We start from the raw sequence: 12,732 nt of genomic DNA, 5'->3' as shown, positions 1-12,732 counted from the left end.
CTTTCTTTTAATTTTTCTGCAGCTAGCTTAAACTTGTCCATTTCTACTCACTGCATGTTTGGCACGAAATGCACTTGTTTTCTATATCCAAGTAACACTCTGCTTCATGTTGAAAAATTCACTGATTGAACTGAGATTAAAGTATAAGCTTTCTTGTGGTTGAGGATTGTTGGCCAAGCTACAGGAGAGCAGGGCTGAAATCCTGGTTTGCACGTATCCGGTAAGACAAGTCTTTGTTCTTTGATTCATTATGAGATACACTCGTAGAGTAAGCCTGTCTGTTCCAGATTGACAGCTTTGCCTTGAACCACACATGAAAAGGTGCATGGAGGGCTGGACTACCTGAAGGGAAAAAGGTGTAGGATGAGAAGTGCAAGCAGCAAAGCATCAAAGCAGCTAGAAGGGAATTCTGCTCAGCATTTGGTTATGAGCGTAACCTGCCTGTCTCCTGTCCTTCAGACAGCCATGTACTTTTCACTGTCTGTCAGAAGTGAAAGAAGCTAATTTTACACCCCAATTGAACAGTAATAGCTCTAATGACTATCAGGAATACTTCATACTTTCTTGCAACATTTTCAAGACTTCTCTGTCAGTTACTGATTACCCTGATCTTTTGTTGTAAATAGCTGGCCTGAATATAGCATTATGTAGCTGGCAGATGACATAACCTGCTGAAGCAGTGTTTTGGCTGTAGTACTATATCTGGCATAGCATGCAAGAAACTAAGCTGTGGCAGCCCAAGGTTGTGCCATCATTACTACTCACATCAGCTGCCAACATTAATTTTGATGAGTAAATCTTTGTATGAAACTTTTGAAGTCGTAATATGTGTAGAATTCGAATCACAGAAGTTTTGTGATTTGTCAGACAATTTCTACATGTGGCTATCGATGTTGCAACCAATTTCATTCCTGAACGGTTTTACAGAATTTCAATTGTAGTTTTAACCTGATTCTGTCTAATATCTCTGCATTCTCACTGGTTCTAGACAGCTTGTTTTGTCACGCTTTCATATAAAATACAATAACAATATTTCACATGATTTTGTGTGCAAGCAGTGTTAACTGAGCTATGTTTCGATTTAATTTACAAGAAGAATTAATAAAGTTCTACTGTAACTTCCTTTGGAGTTTGTATTCTTGTAGAAGTTGTGATACTTTGTGTGCTAGGTATTTCTGGTTATTGTATTTTTAGGGTTTTATTAAGGGTGTAAAGTTCTGCCACAGCAGTAGCTAACATGGCCATTTCTGGCTTGTATATTCTTAATCAAAGAAATACTTGGACTGATACCCTAGTTCATGTGATTAAAATCCTGTCTCTCACAAACTGAACTAATTAATTTTCATGCCTAATAGGTGTTTGGTAACACTATATGCTTGTGCTTGTGTCTTTGTTAAATGGATATTTTGTTTAGCAGTACACAGGTGTTGCTTTGTCCTCTGTACTGATGTGCTCATAACCACAGCCGCCATCACAGTATTTAACTTTCCATCATGAATTAAGGCTAAGTCATAATTGGGGAAGCTTACTTTAACTCCATCCAGATGCATGGGGTAATAAAAACACTCATCCAAGTAGATTCAAGTAGACAGCCTTCTTCAGGATATGGAAGTTTTAATAGGACAGTCTCGACACCAGGCTGATGTGTGGGCAGAGATAATCAGAGCCCCCACGCACTGAGGTTTTCCTTACTCCTCTTGAAGGCTTCATTGCCTGTGGTGGTGTTGTGTGACCTTCCCCCACAGGCACCTCAGCAGAGCCTGTGTTTGGAATGGCTCTGTTGCCCTGCAGAAAGAGATCTCTGCCCACACAAACACAAATGACAGAAGGGTGCTGAGAGGCTGCATCAGTCCTTCATCCCAAGGCATGAGAGCTCCACACAGAACTGAAGCACCTCAGAAATGTCACTCACTAGGTTACTGAGTCTTTAGTCAAAATACAGTCCTCCTAGGTGTAATGAAATGTTTGTACACCTATTTTTTGTGTTCTGTGATAACATCATCATTTCATTACAAATATTTATGAAATGTGAAGCATGATAGTCTGTGGTAAAAAAGAGATTTTACCAATTGTATCAGCACAAGAATTTTCTTAAGTATATCATATGCCTGTGGATAAAATACTAGATAATACTACATTAATTTGGTGTTATAAATAGAATTAAATTTAGTGGAAATAAGAGAGTTCCCCAGTGAAGTTGACTTAATTTTTTTATAAATTAGTTATTAATCAGTTTTATATTTTTAGCTGTATGTCACCACTATTTAATTGCTCAGCAGAGGGAGGAGAAAAAGTCAAGTCTCGTGAGCAGGAACAGAACTTCTGCAGCATGCCATTGGAAAGTCAGTTTTCCTGCAGCAAGTAGTAGCTCTTTTTTTCTATAAATAACATTTATGTCTGTACCTGGTTCAACCTCCTGGATATAGGTTATGGGCAGGGTTAGTTATTGTGTTTGTGTGGGACAGCTGCACAACAGCACCAGCACCATGGTTGGGTTCCCGAGGTTACTCCAGACCCAGAGGTGACACGGGGGCATCGTGTCTGTGCATCATGCATCACTGAGCATTCCCTGAGCAACAGTGAATTTTAGCCCCTCTGAGATGCCATTGTGGCTGTGCTCTTTCTTCAGCATCAGCTGACATCAGTAATTGGCTTTTTTCGTAGTTTAACACTTTTTGTATTGGCTCTGGGAATATGACAGTTTATAGCTTTAAAGCCTCTGAAGTTGAAATTAAAGATGAATGTATTTATTTATTTTTTTTTTTTTTTCAATCTGAACAGTTCCTTTTTGAGAGTGAAGGGTGAATTCCATTGTTTTGCCAAAAATATTATCAATCTAAATACCAATAATTGAAATCTACAACAATTTCTTTGGGAGGCTTATGGTTTGGACCAGTGAGTGTGGAGCCTCTTGCTTTTCCATGTGAAAACTACCTTGTTTAGGGCAAATCCTGAGCTCTCAATAATAGCTATTTGTTTAGGTTTAACAGAGTTTTGTAGGTTGTAGAATGACATAGTAATTCAGGTTGTAGGTCTCTAACTGAGCCTGCTGCTCAAAACGGATGTGAGATCAGAACAGGTTGCTAAGGGCTTGATCATTCAAATCTTGAAAACTTCTGAGTCCAGAGATGGCACAACCTATCTGGCTAGCCTGTCCTCATACAGAAAAGAAATACTTATTTCTGCTTTAAGCAAGGTTGGCAAGGATTTCCTGTAGCTTCTCCCCTGGCCACTGTTGACTCAGGAGCCAGAACTGAGGCTGAAGAGGAAATTTTCTTTAGTTGCAGTAGAATTCTGCTGGGGCTTTTGCGATGAAAACTCTCAGTGACACACCAGGCTGGCATGCAGAAGAACTGGGGGATAGAGAGGTGGGTTATATGACAGGAATGAGCAACTAAGTGGCAAGAGATAAACCTCTGGGCACAGCACTTGCAGTCTTTGGAGCATTTCTCTGGGGCTGTGTTTTAGCCTGTGCCTCATTTCCAGTGACCTGGGAGTATGTGAGACATGGAGGGAGAGGTCTGTGCTTTCCTCACTCTTGGTATAGATGCATTTACAGGTGGACACGGTAGGAAGTCCTGAAACTTTCCATGTTACCTTTTTGGAGACTCTGTTTCACTTTCTGCCTCGTCCAGTTCAAGAACTGCTTTTAGGCAGGTGGGAGATGTGTCTCCATGTCTTGCCTGGGGCAGAGGCTGAGGGTGGCAGAGGTGAGGGTGCCTGGAAGGTGGTGGCAGTGATGAGGATGGCAGGCAGCCAGCCCCAGCCGGCGCTGCCTCCTCGAGAGAGTCGTGGCTGTGATCTGGTGCCTGTCGTGCTGAGAGGTGGCAGCACAGCCCTTGAGCTGCAGGACCCTTCCCTTGTTCCCAGCACTGCTGGCTGCCTGCTGGGCTTGCCTGGGTCACTGGCCCTGGCCATGGCCCCACACCAGATGCACCTTTTTCTTGCAGGGCATCTTCCTAGACCTGTTCCTGCCCCTCTTGAGAGCATGTCTCCCTCCAGAGAGGAGATGAGGCAGGGATTCACAAGCTTTGCCAGCAGTAAAGTTCCCTGGAGCTTTGTGGCGTGTCCACAGGTGTTGACATCCTGTTGGCATTGCCAGCAGATGTCTCCAATTATGGACCTGTGAGAGCCCAGGCCTGTTTTTCATGGGGCATGTTCAGATAAGGGGCCATAGGCTCATGAGGGCCTGCAGGGGTAGGAAACAGGATCCATATATAAGGTGAGGGTTGATTCCTGCCTGCAGAAAAGAGGAAACTTGATCAGATTTCCTCCTTTGCAGCTGTTAAGAAGATGGAGGAGTGGGAGGAGGACAGGAAAGAGAGTATACAATAGGCTACTTCTGAAATATGTTACTTTTTATTTCAAAAATTAGTCTGCATTTTTTATTTTCCTCCATTGAATGTGCCATTTTCTAGGTCTTGGATGCATTAGAAGCACAAGCCATTGGCAGTGGCTGATAGCTCTGCTGCAGATTTTTCTTGATTTGCCTGGAAAAGCAGACATATGGTGGAAGCTGCTGAATAGATCAGCTGAAGTGTTACCCTTGTTTTGAGGTGCAGTTTTAACTCTGCAACAGCCCTGTCCAGATCAGGAAGCTTGCTTTTCAAAGGCATTTGAATTATTGGCTTGATATGGTCTCACCATATTTTTTCAGTCCTCTCTTAATAGTGTTTCAAGTATTTCATTACCTTTAATACAAACTCTGGCTTTTCCCTTCAGATAACAGATTGTTTAGACAACCGTGAAATAAAGGAAGTATTTCATTACTTTGCCACTTTCCAAACCCTAGTATGTGCTATCTGTTCACTAATGCATACATTTGTGTGTTATTCTGGAAAGGGAAGCTAGGGGTGAAATGTGTGCTTATCTCCAGCTAACACAATCCAAGATATCCTACAGTTTTAAAAGCTTGTAGGAGCTATTCCAAACCAACCACATTAATGGCTGATGATGAGGGACTTGAAAAGGAGATTAAAGCACAGCCATTCAATACCAGAATGGGCACATATTGCTCTGAAACATTCTCCCCAGCGCCCTGCTGAGCTCCACACTGATGGTGTGTTCCACTGTGTGGTTCAAACACACTACAAAGGAGCAGCAAGCACTGCCTTGATGTACAGGCACATACTTTTATTTCCACTGTATTCACTCCATGCTGTGTTCCTGTCTCCAGGCCTCCCCAGTGGAACTGGATGGAGCTGACAGCCTGCAAGCCGAGCCCAGCCCCAGCAGTGTGACACCTGCCTCCCCGGAGTGCCCATCCCCAGGTGGGTGCCTGTCCCCAGGTGGGTGTGCTGCTGTCCTCACCTTGCCCTTGCCCTTCCTCACTTATGGGCCCAGGTTGAAGCCCACCTTTTGGCAGGAATCTGCTAGGAGGATCACCAGCAGCACCAACAGGGCTCATTAGAAAATGCTGCAAATGTCAGTAGTCTTGACACAAAATGAAATTGTGTGCTGTCAGAACAGTCATTCACTGTAGCAGCCTCCCAAGGGATGTGTTAGAGCCCCTGTGACAGGAGGTTTTTTTCAGGTGCAGCTGAACAGGGTGCTAAGGAATCTCCTCTAGGCTCCCTTTCCCACAAAAGCTGGGACTAGATGGTCTGTTGAGGTCCTTTCCAGCCTGGGCTGTTCTGTCATTCTGTGGTTGAAGTTATACACCTGAGTTGTCCACTTGGCCATCTGTGCACCTGAAAAACCAGTGCCACAGCATGCTGTAGCCAGAAAGCAACAAGGGCAGAAGATACCAGTCAGTAATAGTTTCTGTTAGACACATTTTTTCCCCCAAGACATTAAGGAATGGGGAGAAAGAGTAAGAAGGGGCACTTCAGTCCCCATAGGGGCTTTAAATGGGCAGTATTGTGCAGACCTCTAATTTTCTGCCTTAAAGCCTTTATGCATGATTCCTAATATGAGGAAAGGAATTTGCTGGTAGAATTTTAAGCTGTTTTCCTCGAAAGCGTAAAACATTGTCTTTGAGTAGGCACTTTATTTGTTGTATACTATTATACTAAGTTCATGGTATTTTTTTGTTGGTCATTTTTTTAAATATGTCTATTAAAGTGTAGATTGGTATGGGTAAGTAAAAAGTACTATGTCTAGTAGGTGTTTAAATGAGATCTTTGGCTGCACTTGGTATGTAAAAATAATGCTCCTATTTGTTGGGGATAAATGTGACTTAAACAATTGAGCTTTGCCCTCAAACATCAGTGAGGTACCATTCCCCAAAGATTAGAAGCACATGGGCTGTTAGCAAGGGCTCATTAGCTGCCTTAATTACTTTGGCTCCTAGATGCCAAAGTACATCGTTTAACAAATTTGAATTGCATCTGGCAGGTAATGTAGAAGGTGCAATCTTGTAATGAAATGACCAAATTCTCCTCTAAAAGTCAACAGTGATGAGCTGGTGCTGTCTACAAATCACAAAGCCATCATCTCCCCAGCTGTCAGAAATGCTAAACCTTAAGTACTAACAGCAAATTTTAATATTGTCTGAAGGAAAACTGACATAGCATTGCAAAAATCAAAATTATAAAGTAACATGGAGTTTTCATTAATGTCTGCTTTGGAGGAATGGATGGGGTCCAAACTGTGTGAACTTCTTGTAACCAACCTCCTCTGCTGTTCAGTACAAGCCAAACACTTCCATGCTGTGGCCCCTCTGCTTCTAATGGGGGGGGAACAGCTCCAGAGGAGGGTGCATCTGCCTTGGCAGCAGCAGCTCTTGTCTCTGCTGTGTCCATGTTCTTAGTGGAGTTGTGAGCTGCATCTCTTTCTTAGCTTACTCTCCCAGCCTGTCAAAGAGGTATTCAGAAGCTGCCAGTGCTGCTGTGGTTGGAAAGGGGACAGGATCTGAAGTTTCTCCTTGAGGAGGTTGGAGAGATGTCTGGGTGCTTTTCCAGTGCCTGAGATGCTGGTGGCTGCTCTGCTTCCAGTGGTGGTATCAGCTCTCAGCAGTTCACCTGTCACAGCTGTACACCTGTGGGCTTCTAGGCTCTTCTCCAGGAAACCAGCATCAACTTGCTGGGTTTCTTTAAGAATTAGATGACAATTAAGTTATTCCAGTCCAAGGCTGCCTGTTAGCAGTTTGATTGTTGTCTGATGGTTAACTGATTGTCAGTGGAAGTGGTAGGTTTAGTGAAAATAGGCAAGCTGAAATATCCTCCAGTGCTGCCAGTGACACCATGTCATATAGCTACTTATCTCTGTAACATCTTAGGGTAGGATTCATCACATAACTTCAGTCAATAAATCTTAGCTCAGTAGGCCCATTGTGGGTTACAGCTCATCTCAACCAGAGGAGGGCCTGAAATAAAAGTTTGTGTGACTCTTTCCCAAGGACTTTCTGTTTTTGTTGACCATGAAGGGATCAAGTCAAGTGTAAGCACATAAATTTTGATAGGTGAATTTCATTCTTTCAGTCTTGTCTTCTCTGAGGGATTAATTTTTTCCGTGTTGAAGAAAAAAGTTTATTTTTTCAAAACATCCAGTAAATGGGCTCACAGTACATCCAGTAAGAAACTGGATTGTAAGAAATAGGCATGTTTTATTTGAAAAAGTATCTTAACCTTGCAACTTTATCTCTTATGTGTGTGGATTTGGTTTAGATCAAAAGCAATTCAAGTCAACTGCAGCTTGTTCCAGCCCTGTTGTGAAGAGACTAGAATTTCTTCCCAGTCCTGTCCCTTCAGAGGAAACTGCTTCAAGCAAGAAAGATGTGAAGAAAGCTGAAATGGAGCAGCAGAAGGAAGCAGAGCTCCCTCCTATGCAGGAGGTATGTACAGGCAAGAAAAAGAGGGAGTGGGGAAAAAAAAGCAAAAAGGAAAGAAAAATATCTTACACAGAAATGCTTATTGTGCAAATTGGTATTTTTCTCCATAAAATGTCACTTCACAAATTCATTCAAAACATGACCGTGACGGATGGTTTCAGCTGCCAAATCATGTGGTCATCAGAGCTCCCCCTCAAAAGGAACTCCAGTGTCTGCTTGTAGTGTTTGAACCTGTTAACTGATGGGACTGGAAATGAGAACTTAACTTACAAACCCCAGTTCCCCACCTGTTGGGAGGGCAGAGTATCCAGGTGGTGCAGACAGTGGAGCTCATCCTCTTAGTCCTCTTGAAGTGCTGAACAGGTGCCCGTGGTGGCAAAGGTAGCAAGCAGCTGTGACCAAGCTGCTCTTCCAGGTAAGTTAGGTATTGGTTAGTCAGATGGTGTTCAAGGACTGATGTGCAGGGCAGTGGGAATATCAATAGGAAACAGCTACCAGCTACTTACAGGACTTCAATACTGCAACTCCCTGTTGTCATTCTGGAGATAGAGGCTTCATCTTTGATAATGTTGTTTCAGAAAATAAGTAGAAAGGGTTTGAGCTGACCTTTGATTGAACCTGTTGCTTTTTTAATGCTGTTTTCTGCTCCCAAATGTCTGAACAGGTGACTAAAGCAAAAGCCCTGGAAGAAAAGGGGAGTCTAGTGCTGCCATTTTTAAAGAAACTACCTGAAACCAGCCAAGTTACTCTCCATAACTCTGGTCTACAAGGTGAGCAAAAAGCATTTGGAAAACTCAGCCAGACAGCAGCTGAATATGGGCATGTGGTGTTCAGGGAGAGGTGCCTAATCCATGACTTGGAAACTACCCTGTTTTGGTTTTGGAGCTAAAACAGTCATTTTCTACTTTCATTGACTAATGTTGGTAGTGTGGCTTCTGTGATGAAAAGGATTCTTCTGGCTATTCCTCTTAAATACAACAGCAGAAATTTGACACAGCAGAGGGAGATCTCTATCTTGCATTTACCTGGCCTAGCACTAAAGGCTGTATTATGTCAATGAGTATTACATACTGCTGCTCACAGATGATAATGACTTAACAATTGGCTTTATCTCACAATAAAATTTTATGGAGATAAATTTTGCACTCAGCTGCTCTTGTGGAGCCCCTCTTCATAGATGAACAATACACGTATCTGAATACATCCTTGAATTTGACCACTGCCCAACACAAGTTCTTGCAATGCAGAACCTTTTTCCTTGCCTTCATGACAAAGTTTTGCTTAAGACTGATAATGTTTAGTAGTTTGATTTTATATTTATTTTAAATATGCATATGTGTAGGTATTGTGGAAGAAAAAGAAAAATCAACTGAGGTTTTTTTCCCCATAAGAACTTCCTAGATTGTTAATCTATAGGTAATATATTGATTAGCCTAATGTTTTCAAGGTTAAAACTACTGAAGGTGATTCACTTTGAAAAAACTGAAGAGGGACTTTTTGCAAAGCCATGTAATGATAGGACAAGGAATAAAAACTTTAACCTGAAACAGGGTAGATTTAGATTAGGTATTAGGAAGAAATTCTTTATGATGAGTTGCACAGAGAAGTTGTAGATGCCCCATCCCTGGAAGCCTTCAAAGCTAGTCTGGATGAAGCTTTGAGCAATCTGATCCAGTGGAAGCTGTCCCAGCCCCATAACAAGGGGGAATTGAAACTAGATGATCTTTAAATTCATTCCAACCCAAACCACTCTATGATTGTCTGAAAAGGAATGGAATTCTCACATGTTTCTAGTGGGTAAGTACTACCCAAGCAGACTTTGAGACCAATATCATTTTATGTTAAGCAAATCAAACCAAATAGCACATAAAAGGTTGTAGGTCTCTTGCCTTGTCAGTTTTCTGACTGGTGCTGAAACACTTGGCTGCACTCTAGTGTTCACAGCATATAGAGCTCTGGAAGGCTCACAAAATGCATTAAAATCTGTATCCGCAATAGGAATGAATGCAAGCGCCATGCAAAGGCTCAAAAGGGTGCTGCCCTTGCATCAGTGTGCTTGAGCTCTCACGTGAGTTCAGGTGCCATGCTGCAAAAGTCGTATTTAAATACCCACAGTCCGTGTGATCTTCAGGTCCATGGTAAAGTAGCTGCCGTGGACCAAGGCAACTGCAGACAAATCCCTCTCATGGCCAAGGTGGCTCAGGTCTGAGAGTCTGTCCTCACCTTTTCACCACGCTGTTTCTGTTTTGTCTCCGTGCCCTCGCCTGCAGAGCTGCCCCGCGGGGCCCTGGTTCCGCTTAGGGTCCGCAACCACTGGCGGCGCTCGCAGTTTTTCTCGCAGTCAGGTAAACGCGGCGCTGGGAGCAGCTCCAGCCCTTCTGTTCTCCAGCCACAGGTGTCTTCAGACACGGGGCTGGGCTGAAAGCTCGTCATCACTTGTTCTACCTCTTGCTTTCGTAGAAAATATCTATCCCTGCTGCACAGTTGACAAAGAGCTGTTGGGTTGCACATTGTTGCGATGCTCTGGCTTCAGGCACCCAAAAGAAATCCCTTGCCTATAAATACCTTTGTCTTAATTTCTTTTAATCAGTCTAATTTTCAAAGACATTTGGATAGAAAATGGCAATGGTTCTCTTCGTAACTGTGGCTCTTGAGTAGTGTAGTTCCATCCTTTTAGCGTTGCTGTACTTTTTCCTTCCTTACACTGAATCATGAAGGGAAAAGTAGATCAAGGTAGGTAAGACTCAGTGTCTGAACACTGCTAACATCTGTGGCCAGAAGTAGATGGCATTAGCTAGTGGTAGAGTAGAACCTGATATTAGTTATTGTGCTCCTTTAAACCCAGATAAAAAGTAGTTTTGTTGGTGATGGGTATAATCTGGTTTTCTGATTTATTTGCTTGCAATTAGTCCTTGCATTTGGTTGTGGGAGTAAATAGGAAACTAACATACAGATATAATGTAGATTTATTCACAGGCTGAGGAAATTTTGCTATGCTAAATTTAATCTTTCCTTGTTCTGTTTTTTTTAATAGCTGATTCTGATACTGGTGATAAATCAAATGTGAGTACCTTTTTTGCATTATTATTTGGTTTAGTGATTTGTGTTTAGCAGAAATTATTTTTTATGCAAACTCTCTTGTAACATCCCTAAATCAGAATGAGAACTTTTTCTCATGGACATGTAAGAAGAAAAGTACAACCCAAATCAAGACATTGTCTGAATCTGGAATTCATGCATTCTTCTCTTATCTGGCGTTAGCTATACAGTATTTGGTTGCTGGAGCCACTAAAGCTTCAGAATCTCTAAATAATATGTAATTCTAAATTATCCATTGTATTTTAATGCATAGAAATGAAAGGACTTCACAATTCTGCTGTTTCCTCAATGAAACAAAAAAACCCAACACACCAAAAATGCTACTCTGAAGTAGCATTCTGAATGGCAAACATTCACATTCTGTTTGTCATATAGAAATAGAAATAATCTCTTCCTATGAGATTCAAATACTATTTGTAGTGGAAAGGGATATGCCAGGAAGTATCTAAAGTTGCTCTTGATTATAAAGATTTTAAACATATCATGTGATAGGATCATTAGTGAAGCCTGAGGATTTATTAAATTATGAATAAAAATTCAAAGCAAGGCTATAGGCTGTTGTGCTGGCACACATAAAATGAGAGAGAATATTTTTTGCAACCTAAAATTGCTTTTCATGTTGTAAAGAAGATTATAGAGAAGCAAAATATATATGTTCTTTAAATTTGAGTCCCTGGAGGTGACTCTGTTCAGTGATGCTTAGAGCTTTCTTTAAGACCTTTTTCCCCCCTTCAGTTGAAGTTTCCCAAGACTTTCTTTGCAAACCAAACAATTCCTTTATCATGTGCTACTAATGGGCAATCTCAAGTGTCACTGAAGCTAAGAATATTGTCTGCTAACTAAGAGAACCCTTATCTAGTTGCCAATTTTGCACTGTCACATCATTGGCAGGGTTTAATCAGGCCCAGTGCAGTTTTCTCTGGTAGCCATGTGAAGTGCAGTGTCACAGTCTAATAGCTTGGTTTTCCTTCACGTAAGCGTTTCAATTTTTGGTCCTGGGATCCAGAAGAAGAGCGCAAGCGCCAGGAAAGGTGGCAGCATGAGCAAGAACGCTTGCTTCAGGTAGGGAAGAAACTGTGTGTCTTCCACTGTGTGGTTCAGCTGTTGAATTGTCCCTTTGGACAAAAGTTGAGCATTTTGTGTTTTCCACATCCTCTGTGGATGCTTGAGCAAATTCTGTGGCAGTTGAGTGATAAATGAGTGCACACACACACACACACACACAAACGTTCCATGTGGTTTAGGCACTCTCATGTCTCCCTTACCCACTTCATGGAAAGACCAAAAGGACTTGGTCCTGCAATCCAGTGCACAATTAAACTGAATGTGTTGGTCCTCAATTATATTTAAATTATGCTGAACATAGACTGCAAAACTTGTAATTATTTGGAGCCTTTTTGTCAAGACTTACAATTTCCTAACCCTGATGCCTCTTCTTTAACTCTTCTTTAAAATTCTGGTCTTAATAACTTTTCATAGGATTCTGCTTTGTTCACAGGTTCTTCTTGGAAAATACCAAGCTAAATTTGGACATGAAAGGACTTGGGTTTGAGGGGGTTTTGTAAGAGAGGGAAATATCTTCAAAACAACCATTAGATTTGCCTAGTGGTACAGTAAACTCTAAAAGTTCTAGGTTTGTGTCCTAGTGGGAAGAAATGCAGTGGACATGAGAACCTGAATCTCCCAGTCAGTCAGGAGTGTCTTTTGAAACTGTGACTAGCTTTGATCCCAAAGAAATCACGTCTTTGTTGCATGTAACAGAAGAGCAAACTGTCCAAGGAGGGAGGATAATAAAATGGGGTCTTATAATCCTTTAAGTAGGACTTGTGTATCTCTATGATTTCTTGAGATCATCTAATTTT

The 12,732-nt window shown here is 41.8% G+C and overlaps 1 protein-coding gene across 1 annotated transcript in view; it reads left to right on the top strand.

Annotated features, from left to right (window-relative positions):
* Nucleotides 1-12,732, top strand: part of LIMCH1 (LIM and calponin homology domains 1) — a 188,776-nt gene that overhangs the window by 152,853 nt on the left and 23,191 nt on the right. The window contains exons 21-26 of the mRNA XM_071432482.1: nucleotides 5,177-5,270; nucleotides 7,608-7,774; nucleotides 8,436-8,541; nucleotides 10,042-10,116; nucleotides 10,806-10,834; nucleotides 11,849-11,932. Of these exons, the coding sequence (XP_071288583.1) occupies nucleotides 5,177-5,270; nucleotides 7,608-7,774; nucleotides 8,436-8,541; nucleotides 10,042-10,116; nucleotides 10,806-10,834; nucleotides 11,849-11,932 (555 nt within the window). The remainder of the gene's footprint in view (nucleotides 1-5,176; nucleotides 5,271-7,607; nucleotides 7,775-8,435; nucleotides 8,542-10,041; nucleotides 10,117-10,805; nucleotides 10,835-11,848; nucleotides 11,933-12,732) is intronic.

The sequence above is a fragment of the Agelaius tricolor genome, unplaced genomic scaffold (genome assembly GCF_023055355.1).
Source record: "Agelaius tricolor isolate 1412-34295 unplaced genomic scaffold, bAgeTri1.0.p SCAF_8, whole genome shotgun sequence".
Lineage (NCBI taxonomy): Eukaryota > Metazoa > Chordata > Aves > Passeriformes > Icteridae > Agelaius > Agelaius tricolor.
Note: the sequence above shows the minus strand (reverse complement) of the source record. Positions and strands in the feature narration are given on the sequence as shown.